At 52.8% G+C, this 22,604-nt stretch overlaps 2 protein-coding genes across 2 annotated transcripts; both read left to right on the top strand.

The window, feature by feature from the left end:
- Positions 1–6,708: 6,708 nt before the first annotated feature.
- On the top strand, positions 6,709–7,056 carry T069G_01733 (uncharacterized protein; the record flags this gene model as incomplete). The annotated part of the gene is made up of 1 exon (XM_056168943.1): positions 6,709–7,056. One exon carries the CDS (start codon positions 6,709–6,711, stop codon positions 7,054–7,056), a length of 348 nt encoding a protein of 115 aa, XP_056034259.1.
- Positions 7,057–17,980: 10,924 nt separating this feature from the next.
- On the top strand, positions 17,981–19,498 carry T069G_01732 (fungal zn(2)-Cys(6) binuclear cluster domain-containing protein; the record flags this gene model as incomplete). The annotated part of the gene is made up of 4 exons (XM_056168942.1): positions 17,981–18,595; positions 18,695–18,955; positions 19,001–19,122; positions 19,186–19,498. The coding sequence occupies 4 exons, from the start codon at positions 17,981–17,983 to the stop codon at positions 19,496–19,498; spliced, it is 1,311 nt and encodes a 436-aa protein (XP_056034258.1).
- Between the last annotated feature and the right edge of the window lie 3,106 nt (positions 19,499–22,604).

Here is a 22,604-nt window from a genome sequence, read left to right as displayed (position 1 = left end):
GGGAAGCCTTGATAGGTAGGTAGCTGGGCGCTACATGATGCACAAGGAGATACGGAGCAGTACTTTGTTGGCTTTTCCTTCATCCTTGGGACAGGGAATTCAGCCTGCCAAAGTTCCAGCCACATTGCAACCGCATATGCTTGAGCTAATGCGTAAGGCCAGGGAATAAGAAGCTGATGAGACAATGGCAACAAACGGCGAGACCCCTTCCTGGCTCACGAAAGTGCACCTCCGCGTTTCCGCTTTCCTTGCCATTGACGAAATTTGAGATGCATGGAGAACTCATTGCTGCTACTCCGCGCTATGGCGTAGCTTTCTGGGCATCATAGTCAGTGCTCTCTCTCCAAGAATAGATCGTTCGATCATCTGTTCACCGCTGGTTCTCTGCAGAGTCGGGATGCTGTGGAGAACCGTCTAGGCCTCGCGTAGTGAGCGAGCTCTTGTGCATCCGGAGTACTCCGTCCCCCGTCACTATCGGATGCTTCATCTCCACAAACCTCCATGCGCTCCGTGCAGCGTCTCCCCATTCTGACGCCGGTAGCGCGACAAGGGGCGCCAAATGCTATCGCCGTGCCGCTCACGTTCCACAAGACTGAGACCTTGCCAGGTTCTTCTCATGCACTTGGTTAGGACAGGCCTCTGATTCGTTACGTCTCACGGAGTGGCGCAAAACAAACCGCAACAGACGCGAGCAGGGTTGGCGGCAGACTGTGGGACCCCCAAGGCACAGGAAAAATGACAAGAAGAGAACGCTTGTTCTCCACTCACAGCTGGTGGGCGGTGGTACGCGGGCAACCGCAACGGTCTGACAAGGGCTACAAACGCCTGTGGACGCGTATTGAAAGCAAGGCGGCTGCGGAAAGGAGCATCTAGAGTGCCAATTGCGTAGACGGTGAGCCGTTTGGCTTCGGCGCCCCAACGGCAAATTTTGCTGAACCGTTGCAAGCAGAGAGGTGTCCGCAGTCCATCCACTCTCGACACAGCGGTCATGCGCGGCCTCGTGGAGACGTATCGCTGGACGTGCATGCAGTCGAGGTCCCGTGGGGTGGCAACATAGCGGCCTTGCTGCATACTACACCTTTTCTCTTTTGGCTACTGCTGCATAGAAATCAAAGGCAGGGAGCCGTCATATCGTTCGTCTCGTACAGCCAACATGCAGGAAGATAGACAGTATCTCAAATGATAGGTCTCGCGGTGACCATTGGGACGCCGACGAAATGCCCGCTCGCATGGACGAGAGACTGCGACCACATGTACGAGTACTCCATTTCGTTGCGGCAGCGATGGCTCCAAGGTCGTATCGATACCGAGACCTCCGGTCAGAAGAGAAAATAAGTGGCGGCGACAGCCATCACAGCAGACGACAAAGAATTGCCTTCAGGGAAGAGTGGCATATTTAGACATCTCGAGATAACTCGTCGATATGGGAACAGATCCTGCCTTGCCTGCGTACCTGTACATGCACTCCGTGGGTGGGAACAGAAAACGCGACACTCTTCCGTCTCGAAGGATCCAGCAGAATGCGCAAGTGGCCGGGCTTTCGCCAACATGGGGCTCCATCTTCGTCTTTAGTTGACTTTCAGCACCCCCTGGTCAGTTCAAGAATCAGACAATCATCGGCATTGAAAATCCCCCCTTGTGTTTGGTGTGCGTTGCGCCCGCTCTCGTAATTATGGGCGGCTCCATCTGTGGCTTTTTTCCCAAGAGCTACCTGTATCTGCGTCCAGTGCCTGTAGGTTTGCCAGGGGGGGCGTGTGAACAAGCTAGTGACAGAAGGAATGGAAGGGAAGGATTCGGCAGCTATTCGCACTGTGGAACAAAGTCACTCGGCGACAGCTTGTTTGCTAGCGGCCCCGAGCAGAACCTGACATGCAGCCAGCCCCTCAAGAGGGCGCTATGTCGCAGTGATGAAATTGCGACGTGGCACACGTTCGTCCCTTGACTAGCTGCTGTGTAGTCCACAGCAACAAGACGGCACCTAGCGCCCAGCAGCAAAGCCTTCGCCAGCTATCCCCCTTTCGCTCCTCCATTTTGTTCATCAGCGACCCCTTTTTTTCCTCAAGTGTTCAACCGGGAGCGGATGCTAATGTCTGCGATGGAGAGCAGCCAACATCAAGTGCAATGTTACCAGCAGAATGGATGGCAAGCGGCATGTTCCTGGTACCCGGTGAGACACGGGCAGCACAGAAAAACGTGCCCAGCGTCTGCAGTGTCCAATCCCCAGGCTGTTTGAGACTCTGTCCGTCCCGGAGTCGGCCCTTGTGGACGGCCAAGTCTCCAGCGGCCTGGTGGTAAATTGGTAGCCGAAAACTGGGGCTTCCGTCGGGAGAGCTGCAGCATACCCGAGTTGCATGCATGAGATCCTGTTCACGTGACGGTCGGGCGACGTGTGCCATTGGGCGGACCGGGCCATGTCTTGGGGTGGCCTCGATGCACACCAATCAGGGACCTCCCAGCTGAGTCGGCTTTGCACACCATCTTTAGCATCGCCTTTGTGTGCTTGAACATGGTGTATGATTAATGACACGGAGAATGCTGTCATAGTCGCCCAAATTCCTCCGGCTAGCCACGGGTCCGCTGACACAAACCCAATCCATGCACCCCTCCCACCACCCGGAAACAGAGTCATGATGGTGGAAAAGAGGTGCCTCGTCTCCTCTGATGGCACACGAATCCCGCAGCCATCCAGTATGCTGATGTGACCATTCGTAAAGAGGTCATGTGCCAAAGAAGAAAATCTGAGTGTGATGAGCTGATTCTGGACCATCATCTTAGCTCAGTCGAGTTGAGGTCGACGGGATCTCATGGTGCGAAACTTACCCCGTCCAAATTTGCCTCTGGGTGACCGACCATTCAACTTTTGAATGCACACATAGTGACACGTCGATAGTTCGTTTTTTTTTTTTTCGAAGCACTTGACCGTCACTTCTCTCACCCTAGTGGCAGTGCACGCACTTGGTGCTCGTAATTGGCATATGTTGTGTACGAATACTCGCAACAACCCAAACACCGAAATGCCCTGCTAGAGCTAACGAGCAGAGGCTATGAGAGGCTATGTATGCCGGTGACCAGTGAGATTGAGTATTCCGGTCTGAGCGCACTGGCGTCGCCGCTTATCGGATGTCTTCCGGCCGGCCCGGCGGAGGTAGGAAGGCGCCGGATGTCTGACGGTCAGATCTGCACGCACTGTTGTTTCCTTTCCTCTGTAGGGAATCGCCTGTTTGAGGTTAGCCATACTCATAGGCTGGCTTAGAGGGGGGGGCTAGTTTCAGTCCAGATTTCAAACGACAAATCACATTTGCTCTACAGTCTGCCATGCCACCGTACCTGTAGGCCGTAGATAGAGGCAAACCGAAGGTATACTATGCACAGCTAAGAGTTGAATTGGTTAGATGACGACCGAAAGGAAGCTGAAGGAAGCGCTAGTTCACATCGCAGTTCTTGAGCGGGGAGTTGGACTTGGATGAGACAGGCGAGGATACGAATTACGTAGCAATCTCTGGTTGAGCTGGTGCAAAAGACGGTGAGATGGTAAATCGTCGTGAGAATGCTGGATTCCTGAATATTGATGGAAGGGAAGGGTTTGTGCTGGTGAAGTAAGATACGAAGCGAGGAAGGCTGTCGGTAAAACTCGTGACTTTGGCACTTAAAGTGAATGGGTTCTTGAGGAAAGAGCGGCGCGCAAAGACTGCAGCTGGCCAAACGGTAAGTCAACGTCAGGCAGACTTTTCATCCTACAACCATGATCCCGAGATGCCAATTTTACACAGTACGGCCAGCCTCACCATTTCGATGCCCATCGACGATTGATGCAGCGTGACTTGGACCCTGAGGCGCCACCGGCTCTTCTAAGGCGCTGAAGGCAACATGGCGATTCGCTCAGGGGCGCCGCCGAGCTACTACCACCTAACTACAGGTAGGTAGTAGGTAAGTGATTTCGCAGTTGTCCCACTCCCTTGCATGGCCTACAGGATTCAGATGGCCTGATTCTAGCTACACAGCAGTGTACAAGTATTCGATCGCAGCTAACGAGGGTGCAGTGAATTCGTTCGGCCGCAATCTCGTATAGCTTTCCGTAATCACCGATTACGCTCCAGGCAGCTCAGACAGCCTTACTTTGAGACGATCGGCATTGAGGGCAGCGCGGTGAGTGTCTGTTCAGCAGGTACCTAACTCTAGGGGCGTCAGCCAGTCCAGGGGACCGGTATCCAGTAGGTGCTACTTTACCTTGTCGCCCTGTCGATAGACTCACCACTACAGTTACAGCCCCCCAAGTGTTCATGGGCTTTGCTCAAATCTCCTGGCAGACAGAGCACGAGGTATCATCTCGCTAAGCTGAACAGCTTGTCCCAAGGACCAGTTCACCCTGTCAAAACTCAATCGGCTAGAGAGAGTGGCCTCTGGATCGTGGCCGAGGCACTGAACCAGGTTTGTTAGCCTTCCCTTTAGTTGATACCCTCCCCTCTGTACTCAACAACTATTCACACCAAGGCTGGCAACTAACTCATGCAATCGTCTACTAGAGTAGCAACTCCCGCCAAGGGCCCATGACAGTTGTACTTGGTGCTTGTCTTAGGCTTGATTCCCGAACGCAGTTGGGGGTTGCATCTCCTCCGATCTCTGTCTTGGACAATCTCCTTCCCCTTCCCCTTTTCGCCCGGCCATTTGAAAGATTTTGGGCATCAATTCACATTGACTGTTAAATCACGTTTCAAATTGAGTATCCTGGCCTAAAGCCTCATACAAGCCCAACAACAACACTGAGACAACAAGACATCTACAAGTCGGCAGGTGTTCTGTCCACGGGATGGAACCAACAGGCTGCACAATACTACTACCACATAATGATATGGAATCGAGAAGAAGAGATGAACAGGCCAGGAACCACCAATTCTCGCAAGAATCTAGACTCGTCATGTTGCAAGTGGGCTGCCGTGCTACTACCCAATACTAGGGGTGGCTACACACTTCTGTCTGGATAACTGAGCCATGATGCAGTCCTCAGCAAGCGTTTTCACCATCTACCAGCATTCCAATGCAGGCGTCGCTATAACCCAGTTTCTCTAGACCTCTCATTGACATTGCACTCCTTTTCCCTACTTCGTGCTTGGTACACACTTGGCACGTACGAAGTAACTCCGACGGTGCTGCGCTTCTGTGGGTCTCTTGTATACATACTCGTACATGCTCGCGTCCAGGATCCCTGTAGAGGCAAACAGGCGCCATCCCTCGACAGTGCTACGCAAGCGCGACCTCACACACTCACAGTAGCCGAATGCTAGCCGCATCCCATGGACCTTTTGAGCGGACGGAAACAGCGAGATGCATGGAAAATATTGGGCTGACAAACGACGACTTGGGTTGTAGCGATGGTCATCAACGAACAGGGGAATTTACTCGCTGCCCAAGACCGTTCATCAGTCTCATCCAGGCCTAATCCCACCTAGTGCTAGCTGGAAACCCACCCGTGGACGCAAAGGTGCTCGCACGCTTGTTCGAGGTGCTGGCTAACGAACGGCAGCTTGAATCCCTATCCATATGGATCAATATACATACAGCTGCATGCTCCTACTACGTGGCGGCCTATTCGTGGCGCCGTGTCAATCACCTCGCATCAACTCGCCGCTGAATTGTGTGCCAATTCATGAATTTCTGCGGGCCGAAAGGGGGTACACAGGTTAGGGGGCGGATATAATTATGCAGCTCAACTAAGAAAGATCCGGCGAGGACGGGAGGAGCCTTGTGGCGGGCGGCCCAGGCCATTAGCCATATCCGTCCTCCTGCTGCGAGCCCTACGAAGTAGGGGAGGTATTACTCCGTATTCAAGGCTGCCTTTACCCAACAACAAGAACACAAGGCTTGCTTCAGCAGATGCTGGTCGCCGGCGTTGCTCGATTCTTCTCGAACAAACATTCTATCATCTGCTTGTCCTACTACTCGTAGTACTTGGACGCCACATCAATACATATCTTTCCAAGCGGCCGTCTCTGAGGCGGCAGCGGTGTCCAGTCAACCGGCCGCCCGCATCTCCATTTGCTCATCTAACTCACCCTCGTTGCCACGCCGAGACCACCACAGATGGATACCGCATAGAAACCATTGGCACGCGCTCAAGGAATTGTCATGCATACAAGTCCCTGCAATACGACTGGCAGCTACGTCCAGGTACTCCGTATGCGCACTTACATGTACGAGTACTACTCATACCAGCGCTGGTGTAATCGAGTGGCTGGCACGCCCTGCTTGCACCCCTCCCCTGCACCTCGGTGACGACTAGGATGGAAACTCGTACTCCATTCTTGGTACCTCCAGCGAACCTATGTCCAAGTCAACCACTGATTGGACAACGCAATTTCATTAGGCAGATAGCTTGCCGCTTGTAGCGGCCAAGCTTCGGTGCGTTTCCAGATACTCGGGAGCCACCACTGTGATACTCCACTATTGTGGTCAAGTCGGCTCTGCTCGTACAAGGACTCATACGAATATGGCGACGGCGGCCATGCTACGAATGGGGAGCAGATTCGCTACTTCTTTTGTCATCTCAGCGCTGTGCTCGAATTTGAGATTGCAAACATCATTGGTGAGAAACAAGACCAGCCAGGGCAGAGAAGTATCATATAAAAGGATATGAAGGATGTTGATCATTCGCAATTACCGAAATCTTATGCATACACAAATCGGCTATTGCCTGGACCGGCTACTGCCAGGATGCAAAGCGTGGAGCAAAAAGATGTACCTGGCGTCTCACCTCTTTTAGAGGAGGACGAACTCAAAGAGGGAAACGGCCACTTGCGTCTTGGAAATATCTCGGGAACGGGCTCCAATGGCCGGACATCCAAGGGGATCTTCCAGCAGCAATCGCGGAGATGTCGATGCATCAGGCTCCTGCAACTTGCTCACAACACAAACCATGAAAACCTCCTAAAAGTTCCACCATACGGAAGCTTCAACACGATCATGGTCGTAAAGGCGCAGATCTTGACGCTTCGGAGCCATGCCTTGCAGTCAGTCTTGACTGGGATCCTGGACGTCGGCTCATCTCCTCAACCGTTTTAACGTTCTGCCATCAGAGATCGAGTGACTAATTGATTATCACAACATCTTTGTCATTGGGCTTGAATGGACCGCAGCCGGATAATGCCATGGATGTTGCGGGAAAGTCAGCGCAAATACAACTGAGACATATGTGTCGAACGTGATTTAATGCTCTGCTTGCAAGTGCTTGAAACATATCATCTGCTTCTCTCAAGTCCTGTAGCGCGACTGTCCACGAGCTTTTCAGGTCATCAACATGGAGGAATTCTCAGGCTCGTCAAGACAAAGTCAGCGCGGCTCGTAACCTCAGCCAAGTCAGCCAAGTCCATTTGAGCAGGCTTGTGGCACGGTGGGGCAGCGGCCAAGGGTGGCGCCCTCCAAGAAGCTGACGCTATCTACGGAGCTCTCTGGGGGAGCTGCGGGTTGAACCGCTATGCATGGTTGACGATGCCACGACACCTGCATCGGCGTGTGGTGGGGGAACATGGTAGTCAGGACCAGACATGGCTAGGCCGGCCACACTGGCGGTGCTTCTACCAGCTGGTAGGCGTGAAGTCCCCAGGGATTTCGGCCATTATGAACCAGGTTAAAGCTAGCCGCAGACGCTGAGGGTCTATGGAATGGTGCAACGTTTTAGCCAAACATCTCCATCACGAGGACGGCGTGCGGAAGCAAGCAGGGTTCAGATTGGATATATGCTGGATGCAGCAGGGTCGTCGGCCAAGTTGTCCAGCCCGACGTTTTCTCTCCCAGCTCAGAAGAAGGGTGATTGATACATACAAGGCACAGCAACGAAGGATGAATCAAAGAGGGGTAACGGCTCTAGGGATCTGCAAAGCTCGTTCGAGACCCGAGATAAGAGGCAGGCGGACAATGTGTCGAACGGTTGGCCATTGCCACAACACCACATACATGACACTAGTTCTGCACTTTTTGCGCAATGGATAGCGAGATCCTCTTATGCATCGCCCAATGGATGTCATCAAGGTTTTGAGAATAACCGGAGTATTGGGGCTTCTGCAAAGTCGCAGTGCCAAGGCCCGCTCAACATTTATCGATCGGATGTTTCAGGCCTCAGGCTCCATGCATGTGAACAACGGAGAGGCGGTCACAGTCACTTTGGCCGTACGTGCATTTATGGGGAACCTGTACGCATAGCAAAGAATGAGTGGAAAGAGGAAGAAATGCAGGGAGAATACGAAGCAAAAAGGGGACATCGACACCTGCAGGATTCGAACCTGCGCGTGCGAACACAATGCCTGAAGTTATCTCGTGGGGATAGCAGGGCATCGCCTTAACCACTCGGCCAAAGTGTCTTCAGTTTCTGGATGGCCGGCCCCCGTCGATTGGGTTTATACGGAGTTGAAGACACTGCCGCTGGTGCTTCGCAGCCATGTGGTGAATTGAGCATTGACTGATGCACGATTTGCCGGCCCCTTAGGCACTCTAAGACAGTACATGTTTTACCGATGGGCTGATTGTATGGGGCATGTGGAAGGCCGCGTTCCCTTGATTTGTATAACAGCACCAGTTGCAGGCAGGTCAGACTTGTCACTGTCACAATGCAGACAGTCAATCAAATGTGTTTACGCAAGGTTGAGTGGGTGCGATGAGGCGGAGGAGGGGGTGCATCTGCAAAGGAAGAATGCAGCGACATTGAGCGACAACTCATCACATGCGGTGAGTGGCGATGGGCACCGAGGTTGTACGACTACACTGGCAAAGGGAGAAGGAGAGGAAACGGCCAATTCTTCAAGAAGGAAACTTACTGGAACACGGTTTATTTCCCAGGTTCATCAGCAAACGGATGTGGTGTTGCCTTGCGGAGAGTTGTGCAACGTTAAATTGGGACGGGAATCGACGGGTTGCATGGTGACAAGGTTGCGCATCAGCAGCATTAAGATTCCCATCAGCCTCAGTACGATTCCTCTTGTGCCGCCCTCTCCTGCATAGTATGGAGCAATGCTACTCTTGGTTAGCACCAAGATTGTCGAGTAGCTCTTTGATGAGGCTCTCTTTCGGATGATGGCGCGGCACGAGCATAACAGTACTCGTACGCATCGTCGTCTGAGCTCCCGTGCGTGTCGCTCAAAATTGCCAAGCGTTGCGCAGTGACATGAGATGATGTACGACTAAAGCGGAGTATATCTACCCGCTTCATTGGGGAGAAAGCACTCAGTCATTTGGTCTGAACAGCGGACTTGCGTCTGACTAGCTGGCAGCTAGGCTTGTGTCACTTTGGACAGGTCCATGGATAGGTGGTGCGGGACGATGTGGAATGGATCGCGATCGTTCCAGACTAACGACTAGGGCACTACATTTTAGTAGCATCGCACTCCCTTGCTGGGCTTACTCATACCACCAACGCAAAATATGCCATATCATAAAGTACAGAGCACTCTGTTTGCTCTTATCGTGGAACAAAAAGGAGGCGAAGACTAAACACAAAAGTCTACTAGGGCAACCTCATACTGCAGGGTAGCCAACGCCATATCAAACTCTACGAACTCTAGTCGCCAAGTCTCACCGTGGTTTTGCTCACAAGACTAGCTGACATGTCAGATCCCGCACTACGCCCGCTCTTCCATCATTTCTGCCATGATTCAAGTGACAGCCAACTGTCGTCATTGGGTGTATGAGAATGATAGGCCATCAGACCCGTCCTGGAGCTGGGCTGGACACGCCTCTTTGATGGCACATTCTATTCTTACCGAGGCCAATGATGGCGGCCGCATGAAAGCAAAGAAGGCAGGTCTACTTCATTGGCCCATGTGGAAACAATAGGATCGAGGGGATCCTCGCTGTGTCTGTGACTTTCTTTCCCCTTCCAGCGCATATTCGCCATCCCAGCAAGTGCAGACCGACAATAGCCTTGGTACATACTTGTACCGCTCCTTAAGGTGTGCATGATGGCTCGCATGTGCGAATAGCCATCCGGCGCACGGACAAATGCCTCAGCATGCATGGCTACCTACAAGTGTGGTTGGATTGGACGCATGTACCTGTACGGACGACATGCTGCAGCTATTACTGGGTACCTGTAGGGAGTTGACTGTGGTGTACCTGTTTACACAGACAAAGAGGCTGCAGGCAGACGCATCTCCGGCCGGATTTGGGTTCCTTAGACTGTGCGTAGTAAGGCGAGGTAAGCAAACAGTATCACGGCAGCGTTCTGCGACATCCGAAGGTACACTACTCACGCAGGATGAAGGGGCTGCAAGGATACAGACTTGGTGTCTAAAAGAGAGCCCCTCATTTCCCCTTTTGGTGAAAGAGAACCATCGTGTGTAACCTTCTGCCTGATATGAAGGTTGGAGGATGAGAGAATCGGCGGGTTAGCAACATCTCCCGCACACCCTCTGGGCTGGTCCGTGTATGGGTCGCACGCGGCATGTCTTTGTCTGTCCTCCTCGACATCAGTCTCTTGGATACCACCCAGAGAGAGGGCCCAGCATGCCACACACGATGGAGCATCACATTGAGGGAAGGTGGGCCATCTGGCCGGACTCCATCTGTATACACTCGTACCAATCGTTGAAATACTGTGGATAGCAACCAGAGCAACCAAGACGAAAAAACCACATCAATGCAGGCTGGCTAAGATGTACTTGGACGGAGTGCTACTGCGACCCTATATGCACGGGAGGACCTATGGCGATTTATAGATGGCGCAACTTGTCCACATTGGGTTGCCTTTGCAGGTGTCTCGAGACTGTCTCTTGCAGGGACTCGGCGCTCATGCTCAATTTGCGAGCCGGGATCAATGACAATTGAGACGAACAGTAGGACTCGAAGGGAGAAATGGGAGGGGCGCCTAGCAATGGATATCTGCCGTGTTGTCGGCTAACCATGCGACGGCGCTTGTCTTTTTTTTTTTTTTTTTTTTTAGCGGGCTGGGCCTGTCTGGAGACTTACATGGACGGGTGAAGTGGCTTGCTGGCCTCCCTCTAGATCCCAGTATGCATTTGGTGGCTTGCTCACGGCATGACAGGTTATTAAACAATTGAGGTGTAGCAAACGCGGAAATACGATTGCCAGTTATGGATCGTGACAAGGAGGAGCGAGAAGATGAGGCTCTAATATGGAGAGAGGTAGGGGCTCACGCCACGATGATACGGCACTCGGCCCAGCGAACTTGGACTAGGAGCTTCTGACAAGTCCCCCCGGCTTATCTACTAGATTACAGGCAGATCTCTATGCTCAGACCACAGTCGCCCTTAGCGATGCCGAAAGCCTGGCGGCCGGGAGAGAGGGCGCTCCCGCGCCCAAGGATCACGCTTGTTAGCTTTGTTCCGTGTGAGGTGCTCTGCCGGGGCTGAGACTTTTTACCAATGTGCGCCATGCTTCCATAGCATAGAACGACGGGATCTTTTGTTAATGAAATACGGAATAGAAGTGGCACATATACTGATTGCACAGATTACGAGGTGCATAACCCTACTACCTGGTGCTTCGTTCTCGCCTTGCTAACCTCTACCTACTTACAGAGCACAGTACGTAGCAGCTGAAGTGGAACATTTCTCCCTTGCGTCGACGTCTCCAATGTTCAATGCCATATGAACCAATCGAACAAAGCATGTCTCTCTTTCCCTGATCATCCCCCTCATTCTCTCTATTGTGTCTGTTAAGCAGATGTTATGGCAGGATTGCACACCCGTTGACAGACTTGGCACGAGGGCGTGAGTCTATCATTTCTCACTCTTCTTTCTCATAATTTCACTTATTCATCTTGCTCCCTTTCTGATATTCGTTGCTCAGAGGCTGATCTAATTAAACTAAAACAGTTTGCAAACGGGCCTGTATAGCTACTGGGAACTGGCCGTGCAACGAACGGGTATTCGCTTAAAGACGGTCGAGTAAGCTCTTTTGCACACAGAGTACAGGGTGTGCATTGGTTTGTACGTACGAAGCACTTGGTACTCCATTGGCTAAAGTCACGGATCAGCCTCTACTTGACACTCTGGAAGGTGATGATGATTACTTCGCGAATGATGTTATGTGCGAACTGTCCTTGTCGCTTCTTCTTGTCAGATCACTGTCACCAATGCTAATGCTAACACCGAATACTCGTACTGCCCCTGCATTGGCAGACAGCCGAGGTGCTGCCTATCGTGGAAACGGGCACGAGCCGGGGGCAAGACTGAAGAGAGCCCAACCTCCTGGCTAGTGCCAAAGCGGAGCGAACCGCCGATTTAGGGGAATTGTTTAATTAGATTGAATCGAGGCTCAATCACCGATCACCTTTACAAGTTCTCACAGAGCACACGCCATACTACAGTACACGAGTGTATACAGTATGGGGTTGACTGTTGTGCCCTCAGCGAAGCATGGCGCTTTCAGCATTCAGACACGCCGGAAGCTTTAGTTCAGTGTTTTGCTTATCCTGATCTTGACGTAGCTCGTCTGTATGTGCCGCTGGGTACGCGGACCAAACCTCTGGGGTGGGAGCAGCCCGGACATCTGGGCCAACAACAGAAACAGGTCTGAGCTGAAGGCTAGTTGCGGGTGCTTTCGTATGGGTACTTGTACTACAACCGAGGACAAGGCTGAATAAGAGAGATCAGGTGGCTCGGCTTGGGGCTGGATGTGGAGCCTTCCACGTCGGCCGACTGATGGACAGGGCGGCTCGAGGGAGAGGGAAGCTGGAGAGCTGGATGCTTTTTGTCAACAGGCGAACACCGGATTTTCCTCAAAGCGAAAGCAGGGCGGACCGAAACGAGATCCAGCGCCGGCTTGTTCGGGCCGGATCGAGATGAGGTACGGACAAAGTCCATTGCCACAGCCAACAACCACGAGAGGGCGCACTATCGACGTCATTTGCTCTGGAAAACAGACGATGGCTGTGCCTCAAGGGCGAGAGCGACTGTTTGACACAAATATCTCATTTCTGGCCTGAACAAAGTCCAAGGCCCTAAGGACCCTATCGTACAAGCACCGGTTGAAATTGCCTGGCTACTACGATTAGTGGTTTTCAATCCCTTGTTCGATGGTGGAAGCAATCGGTGGGGCATTATTTACGGAGAGAACGCAGAAGCCGCTGCTTCGCGTGCCTTGATCAGAGGAGATTCAAGATTCTTCAAACGCACACGGAGCTGATTCCGGTTCACGACTACGGGGTGCTGCTCTTACCTACCGGGTTGGGCATAGTCGCATCTACAGGGACCGCATTGAACTGCTGTTCCTCCCGCCCATGGTTCTGGTACCTTGCCAGGAGGCGGTCGGGAAATGACCACCTCGGTCTACAAACATGAGTATACATGTAAAGCGGAGAGGCATGTGCCAATGGTGAAGTATACTACTTGGGCCAGTGATACAAGGGGGAGAAGAGATTGAGCCGACATACTAGCCTGCCAAGCAGTGAAACAAAGGGGTGCTCTGCCCCCGAGCTCAGTTTGAAGGGTCACGAAAAGGCAACCTCGGACGCAAAGGCCAGAGACGAGGCAAACGCAAACGCAAACACGAAAGCAAAGGCACGCAGCCTGTGCATGCTGCGGCCGTCCTTGTAACCTGCAGCCCGCAGCCCATAGCGGGAAGAACGGGCGCGGCGCGGGACCCCAGACAACAGCTTGTCTAGTGGCCTCAACTAGGTTCAGTTGCTTATACTAACTAGTTTCTAGCCGGAGTGCTTATTGATAGCACGGCGCCCCGAGGCGCTCGCCTGATGGGCCAAAGCCAAGCCAAAACTCCCTGCAGCTCACCAGTTCTTGTACGATATCAATACAAGGCGACCAGACTACCCCCTTTTTGGTGAGGGTTTGGCACCCTGGGTAGCGGCTGGATCGTGAATCCCATTGATCGTCTGGTGATAGTTGACCTGTGAGTTGAAGGGAGCGGATGGGCGGGCGGGAGGACGACTTGGCACCGACGCATTCCTGTCAACTGTTGACGTCGACCTGTCTCTCCCGGCTATTTGGTTAGGAGCGTGTCTCAAACCCCCACCAAAGCGGTGCTTTTTGTCTTGAATCTCGTCAGTTTTCCGCCTCTACGGAGATACTCCGTACTCCTATTGCCCTTCTTTTCGGGTGAGACAGACCCCGTCTTATCTGACAGCTTTTAGCGGGTACGGCCTCAATGTTCTCGCTCGTTCGTCACTCAAGCGCTATGACGGTCCACGTTGCGAAGTGTGAGCCAGGACAAGGTTCTCTCGCAGCAAAGAGCCTTGCTTCTTGTGTTACCCACACGCCAACCCGCGCCAAACGCATCAACCATTGTACTCGTACAGGGCACTCGTACCACGACCAAGCGCACAGCGACGGCGACTACGGCTGCTAGTGACGCTGGATTCTGGGCACTAGCAAGGATCTACCCTTTTGCCAGCCCTTGCGCCCTGGAGAAGACACAATGCCCGAAGCCATGGTGGCTGTAGGGAGTACCTGGTTTCCGCAGCACAGACGCATGCCCAGGGAGGTACCCGCACCCGATGGGAACCGCACGCCTCGGTGACCTCACTGGACACACGCCACTGGCGGCGCACGCACTGTATTGGCTGGAACCGCACGCATTGTGAATAGTTTTCTCGTGGTGATTTTTTGAGGCTTCGTTTGAGCAAGTCGGGCCAAGTAAGTCTGTGCCGTCCATCAGTACAAGAGCAAAAGTTTGGTATTATTTCGAGTATAACCCCTATTATGTTTTCTTCTGCCCAAATAGGTACCAACCAGCTCGCGCAACATTGAATGCAGTCTCCCACAGCCAAGTTCAATTGGTACACGGTACGCAGCCAAGTAAAAGAGGTACTGGCACCGAGAGAGGTGGTACAGAGACCGCCTCTACCAATAGCAGCCGAGCGTGCATTTATGTAGAACTACTTTGTATTCCTTGGCAGCAGTGGCCGTACTTGCCCAAATATTTCTCTACTCATTGCCCTCAACGACATCCCAAACTTTTCACCCTTCTCAAACACCTCCATCTTCATCTCACACTCTCTTTTCCTCTTCTTCGTCATCGGAGAGGCTCTTGAAACGTGGTGATCTTGCTCTCCCCTCGACTTCGCCGTACAATTCCCGACGAAGCGTATAAGCCATCCACACACACAGCTCCGCAGAGACGGCGACAGAGCAAAGAATCGGCTATCAAAGCCATTTGAGAACAAAGGAATACGGTCGCTCTCTCTCTTTGCAGCCGACGTCTGGTTTGTCAGCCGGCCGCGGTTGCATGAAGGCTTCTCGCTTGGCCTCGTTCCCTGATAGAAGAGCCTGACTGGCATCCGTCAATTGTCGTCATATCAAACTCGGTATGTACATTTGTGAGGTCTCATTTGCAAATTACTTCTGTGCGGTCTCCTTCCTATCTCATCTTCCCAATGCCTTCCCCTGGCTCTGTACAAATGATTCGTCTGCTTTGACGTGTGTGTGCCTATATGTGGGCACCAAGGCATCTGCACTTGTTGCCCAGCCGTGACAGGCTGCAAAACGATGACTGGATGGAATAGAAGGATGGAGTATGCGAGCGTGCAGACATGCAATGCTGCGTAAGTATGCGCACATACAAAAACGCATGCCTTTGCTGTCCTTCCTCTTCCCTGTCTACGTCTGAGTGGTGCGGCAACTTGGGAAGGGACACTGCATGAAACGATGCGAAGCCATGCAGCTTCATGGCTACGGAGCCCTTCATACGTGGCCGAAGCCTGGAGCAATGGAGCACAGTAAGAGACTGGCTGCTGCTACACTCCCTGGCGGCGGTTGGTCGCGGTGCCAACAGCAGCGTCTAGCATGCATTACGCCACCTAGTTTCTGGGCATATCCATGGCGATGGCTTCTGCAAGATGCTGGGCTTCTCCCTGTCTCGTCCTTCTGGCAGTCTGTTTGATCTATTTTCATTGCGAGCCTTCCAGACCACTCGGTCCCCTTTCTTGCTTCTTGCTTCTGTAGCCCGTCTCGACCCTCTTTTTTTTTTCTTTTCTTTTTTTTTTCTGGTTTTCAGATGACGCCACGTCGTGGCAGACGGAGCTCTTTGTCTTGGAAGAGAGGCACTGTCCCGCTTTCGCACACACACACGGACCGACATGTTCCACCTTGACAAAGCAGCATAGAGAGGATGAATGAAGAAGAGTCTAACACATGCATTGCCCCAGGTCTCAGTTGGAGTATCCGCCAGCCAAACTTTCAAGACACACTTGGCACTTGCCCGAGCGCTTCGAGTATACTTCGTATTTACATGGTATAGGTACATACGACTTGCACCGAGATATTCGCAATTCTCCGTTTGGCGAAAACGCCGACAACGGCAGAGACAAGACGACGAGGAAGCTTGGTTTGCTGTAGAGCCAAGCAAGGGTCAAGTTAGTGCTGCTGAAGCCGAGCAATTGTTGCATCGCTCCCTTGCTTCAATACTCCCGCTGGCTGCCGTAGCTAGCTGCATCTTGTTTCAAAACACATCTTCGTACCTATAGAAGACGCCCACAACACCCAAAGAGCCAGCCAGAACGGTGTCAGACAGGGCGACTCGGCATCTACTTTTGTTTCTCTTGGTGACGAAGAAACGAAACAACAGACAAACAAAGAAGATAAAAAAAACAACAGACAAACAAAGAAGATAAAAAAAGAAACACATCACAATCCGGATTCACCTCCGGCACGCATCGCAGGTGCTCTGGGCATACGCATACCTACCTGGCGCGGTCCAACGCAACCAACACATCGAATCAGACCTCCAGGGCTGGCATTTCTTACGCACCAGGTGGTGTGTGTGCAGCTGAGTTTGCGCACAGGGTACGAGGACGGCGCAAAGAGAATCGAACGCCCCCCTACGCCTGGGTACCTAACTTTGCACACTAGGGGTGCCACTGCCAGTGCCACTACCAGAGCCACTACCAGAGCCACTACCTGTGGCCTTGGGAGACTGGCAGCTTTAGCACCACACGGTTGAGACTCGTACTGCTACCTCCACTGCAAAAGCAGCACCTGGCGGCACTCCCACTTGCTGCTCTGCGGCACTCCCTAATCCCCCGTTTCTCGCACTACTACCAGCGCTAGAAAGGGCACCCACTAGCCCCTAGCATTAGCGTCTTGCCCTGCCTTAGCTGGGCCACAGCGCTGGGAACGGCACGACACCGGGCCATCCGCCCGCCTTTACATTCCCGCTCGCCGCCGTCTCGTCTTTTTCCTGCGTCCTCTTTTATCTCGTTCCCCCTCCTTCACTCTCGCACCCCACCAAAAACCCTTCTTTTTTCCACCTTGAGCCTGCTGGGAAAAGTCACTTTGGGTCAGCCAACGCAAGTGCCTTTTCTTCCCTTTCCCTTTCCTGTTGATTCCTTTCTTTCCCCCTTCTTCCCTCCTCTCCTTTCTGCCACACCGGAGACCCTCTCTCTCCTTGTCCTCTTGAACCCATCAACCCAGCTACCGAGAGACAACTCGGCACGCCCTGGCTCTCGTCTTCAGCTAGTCCCGTTTGCTGCGTGTCTCGTCTTCTCTGGCCTCTCCGTCTTCGCTTCTAGCGTGGCGTTTCTCTGGGGGGGCACCTGCGTCTTTGCACATATAGCCACTGCAGCCACCTCCAACCGCTGCCACCACATCTTTCTGTCTGTGGTCAACCAAAGCACACACACACACACTCCAGCCTCAAAAGTAACAGGCTGACCACGAGTGCCTTGATTTACTTTTCTATCCCTGGCAAAGCTGTTGGCTTTTTAATCTATTTCACTTTCCAATTGCTTTCTTCTCTTACTTTTTTTTTTTTCTCTCGACAAACTTTTCTGTTTCGTCCCTCAGCTCGTCACGACCCAGACCACCTCCTTTTTGCCAGGCACCTCGAGGTCGTATCCGAAACTGAAAATACTCTGTTTCTCAGTGCCTTGTTTCAACAATCCGGGCCCGCCAGATGCCCCTTCGCTTCCTCACCAACAATTGGGAATTGGTTGGAGGTTCTGGAATCACTCGACTCACTTAATAATCGGCGGCACACTCTCCACTGTCCCGCCACTTCCTTCTCCTATCCATCTCCACAGAGCATGGCAGAGGATCGACATCGCCAGGAGTATCCTCAGCAGCACCGGCCAGAGGATATCAAGCACCAACCACCCCCTCAATTCTACCACCACCTCCCTTCTCGAGACGCACCTCACTCGGATACCGACAGAAGTCCTCACTCTCGAACCACCATGGCAACCTCCGTCACCTTGCCGTCCATCCACGACCCTCGGCCCAGCGGCTACGGCCCCCCGCCGCCAGCTGGCCGAGGCTACGTGAGCGATCCTCGCTATGAGTCTCCGAATGCCGTCAATGGATATCCTCCGCCCCCTGGAAGTCAACAGCAGCCAACCTCATACCTCCCTCCTCTGCAACCGCAGGCAGATATGCGGTCTGCCTATCCTCCGCCCGAGCCGCCACGAGGCGCCTACTACGATGACCGCCGCCCCCCTCCGCACCCGGCCTACCACGACCAGTATGCCTCTGAATACTACTACCGAGGGCTCCCGCAGGGCCACCATAATGGCTACCCTCACGATTACCCGCGTCCCCCTCCTGCCTATGGACAGGACTATGGCCAGCCCGGAATGGAGCGCCCACGGGAAGCTCCTAGACAGCGCACTTCCATTGCATGCAGATACTGTCGAAAGCGAAAGGTTTGTCACGCAGCGTGGATCGATCCTAGTGTGTTTGTTTGTTATTGTCAGTCTATCTGTTCACTTTTCAGTAGCTAACCGTCTGCTTCTCCTTCCCAGATTCGCTGCAGTGGTCATCAGAACGCCCCCGGTGGAAAGTGCCAAAACTGTGCTCGGATGAACCAGGAGTGCATCTTTCAGCCTGTCTCGTCTTCTAGCTCAACAGCGTTCATTCCCGTCTCGGCCGTCCCAGGAGGTGTGCCACCGGGAACGCAGCTATTCGGAGCATACGGCCAGCCTCTGGCTCCCAGCGCTGTCCCTCACCCTCACTCTCACCCGCCCCATCACCCGCCTCACCCGTCTCATCCTTATCCTCCGACGGCAGGTCCGCCACACCCACCCCCTGGGGCTTATTACCATCCGCAGGCCCAGTCTCCCACAGATTCATATTCGTCTTATGGAGATTTGAGAGGGGATGACCAATTGACTGGAAGAAGACGTCGAAGGTCGTCGCCAGATCCGGAAGATGCGTACAGGCTACCACCTCCGCGAGCTGGCGTGGCGGAAGATGATCATCGAAGAAGATCGCCCGCCGAGCTCTCTAACAATAGCAGCCCCGGAAGCTTGAGCTATTCGCGTTACGCAGGCCCAGCGAGACACAGCCCCCGAAACCCAGCGCTACCCCATCCCGCTAGTGTTGGCAATGCCGATGGCCGTTCGCCTGTCACGCAGCAGAACGGATCGAGCGGCTCCTCGACACCCGCACGCTCGGGCCCTTCAGCCGGCCAGTCGCAGCAATCGACCTCCATCATGAGCCTCAGCAATCTCGTGGAGAAGAACGACATTGACAAAACGATGATTGATCGCCTCAACCGTCCTCGAGATACTGGCTCTGGCCAGAGCCAGAGAGAGTCCTCTCGCTAAATGTCCGGAGTGAAGAGACAAGGTCAAAGCGGATGCGAGTTGCCGCCGCAATGTCATCAATTTCGGTGAATATACGCCAGCTCATCCTCTTGCCGACGATAATCACCCCAGGTGTTCCACCGAGAAACCTTCAGTATATGACTTGACGAAACGGCGACAAGAAGATGTGGAGAGAAAATTGGTCGATTGATCGAAAGCTTCCCCTGGCCGGCAGCGAACCCAATTTACATACAACCAATTGATACGTCCGATTTCGATTTCGCTTTCGTTGCCTTTGATGTCTTCCTGGCATTGGGCACTCCGGTCATGCGTGGTTTCTGCAAATTGTGCATTTTCTCTCCCCAACGTTCAACTTGTAACAAAACTGAAACGAAGAGCTGTGCTCTTTGGGTTCATGCACATTTACCACCTCACTATACACTTTTTAAAGATAAAAAAAGGAAAAAGAGACAGCCCAGGGGCTTCCTCAACTTCAATTCGTTGTGTTTTTTTTTTCTTTCGCTTGCTTCTTGTCTGGACAAATTTTCTTTTTAACATTTTTTATTATCAGATAAGACGGAATAGCCTCACGGCACACCATGTTTGGAACGATTGGGGATTGAGTTACGCGATTACATGATTTTGATATATTTTCTCTCCTCTTGTCTGCCCGTTCTTTTTTTTTCCTTGTCATTTCCTTCTCTTGTTTTTCCCACGCCAGAGGCACGTTGGGAATAATATTGGTTCTTGCTTCACTGGCATTGTCGTTGAGGGCAAGCCCAAGCAACACGGCACACGGCGGGTCACAGGGGCACGGGGGAAATGTGGCTCATTGGAGGCAGGCTGGCAAAATTCATCTGTTGGGTCAACGGTAAAAGAAAAGCCTTGGACTTGGCTGACGGTTCGGTGGATATGGCGCGGAATGGGCTTGGCTGAAGCTATACCAGGCGGAAGGCGGCTGCGTAAGGGAGGGTACTCTGTCTGAAATTTTTTGATTTTATGTTATAGTGTGCGATCAACAAGACGTCAGTTGTTTTTCTCTTCGTCTTTTTTTTCTTCTTCTTTCTCGTTCTCGTCTTGCTCATGATGTGTTTGCAGCGCCGCTGTTAGCCGTCCATACAGAATGCTAATTCACGTTTTACTACCATGCCTTACCGACTCATCTGCCGTCTACACGTGTGTCATTGCGTCCTCGGATGACGATGGTGCTGTTGGACGAGAGTGAATGCAGCTGGTCGACACGTATTGTCCTGGCCTTGCCCATGTTGGTTGAACCTAGCAGAAGCCGGGTTGTCCTGATCCGGCGCGGCTCGCCGCTCTTGGTAAGGGACGAAATTTGTCTGCTTACCGGGCCTGCGTTCAACTGGAGAGAATACACGCCCCCATGTTAAGGTCAGAATGCACTAACATGAAGCAAATGGAGACTAGAGATGGAGACTAGACGGGAAAAAAAAGCCCCGCTCTCCTTCGCTCTCCAGCTTGTGAGTATGAAGGGGCCCCTCCCGCCCACTCGGTGGCTGTGGGATCCCCCCCTGAAAGCACAGGAATGGGCTGAGGAAACTGAATTTGGCCGCTGGAAGCAGCTATTCATCACTGTGATGAGCGACACACATTGATGCTGTCCCATCAAGTTTCAATCTTTCATGCCTCGCGATGACTTTACTTTGCTCATGAGCCAGAGCATGAATAGGAAGAATGTGTGTTTATCCCGATCAAAGAGGAATGGAGAGCGAGAATGATGGAGAGGCAGAGAGAGTCCATGTATCTGAAGAAAGAAATCAAGGTGGCAGGTGATCAGCTGGCATTACCTGCATGCGCGGCTGAGAAACAAATGGGGGGCAGACAGAATGTCGGTCTGCAATCACCTACCTGCAACTACTCCGCCCAGCCTCATGAGCCCAACTTTGAGCGCGCATGCTGCATACAGTCGCACTTACGGGGCTTTTCGATAGATGATGGGAAATGTGACAGCAGAGATACAGGTAGGCAGCTGAGCAGAGGAGGGGGCTCTGGGTCTTTTCCTAGTCCTCGTCATTCTGCAGACGCAGTGATCGAATCAGACGAGGCGAAGGGGGTTCTCGGACTTCTCAATGCAAGTAGAAAGAAGGCTGGTCCCTGTCTCGTTTGTTAGGAAAGACAGGGAGGGAGGGGTCAATGAATTTTTTTCTCCCCTTGTCCATCTTTGACTCCCAGCAAGCTGCTATGATTGGCAGTGATGAAACGGATGCCCTCATCCAAATGCCCACAGGTGTAAATCTTTTGTTGCCAACCAACTGCACGGGACAAAATGCACCGTCTCCGAATCCTAAAGAGACGAGGGAGCTGGACAAGAGCAGGCAGCATTGTCGGCTAGATTTGGGCCTAGCTATGGCTGGCGGCTCATTGCAGCAGTACTTGACGGCTTGCGAGCTAGAGGCTTTGATCCCGCGGCACCGGTCGGATCGCCTCGCTATTGCCTGCTACGACGGATGCTAGGGGAGCATGGAAGGGCTAGGGAGCTCTTAGGGGGGAAGAGCTGTGTATGGTAATTTCGGCTCATCATTTGTGCTTGTGTTTTGTTTGATTTTACGAGACAGGTTTGATTATCATTTTGGAGGCTCTGCCGTGCTGGAAGCGCTGGCGATGAACCTAACCGAACAGCTTCAGATTTGGGTAGCGCTTGGGAAGTGAAGCCCGAACGAGAAGAAAACCCGAGTCGAACAGAATGCATGACATCTCTAGACTGATTGCCTTTAGTGGCTTCACAGCGTGCTGAAAGGGTGGGTGATAGGGTGAAGGGATATGACTTGATTTGGGGCGACTCGCTGGGAGTAAGAGTTCCTAGTACTGTGACGAGGCTAAGGAGACAAGGCTAAGAGAGAATGGACTTGGCTAGTCTCCCAGCCAGTGCAGTGACGAGATGGAATCGAGGGGTGGAAGACGAAATTGAAAGCATTAGGCACAAGCTAGAATCAAAGTAGCCCAGCAACGTGAAGTCAAGCATGAATCGGGTGGCGGGCTTCGGGCTTCAGAGGGGTGAACGGAGATGGTACCGCGAGTGTTCTTCGATGAACCAGCTTGGTGTGTCTTTGCTTCAAGCAGGACACTCTTCTTTCTTTCAAAGCTAGAGTCGCGCCGACCTCTGGAC

Source organism: Trichoderma breve, chromosome 1 (assembly GCF_028502605.1).
Source record: "Trichoderma breve strain T069 chromosome 1, whole genome shotgun sequence".
NCBI classification, from domain to species: Eukaryota; Fungi; Ascomycota; class Sordariomycetes; order Hypocreales; family Hypocreaceae; genus Trichoderma; species Trichoderma breve.
Note: the sequence above shows the minus strand (reverse complement) of the source record. Positions and strands in the feature narration are given on the sequence as shown.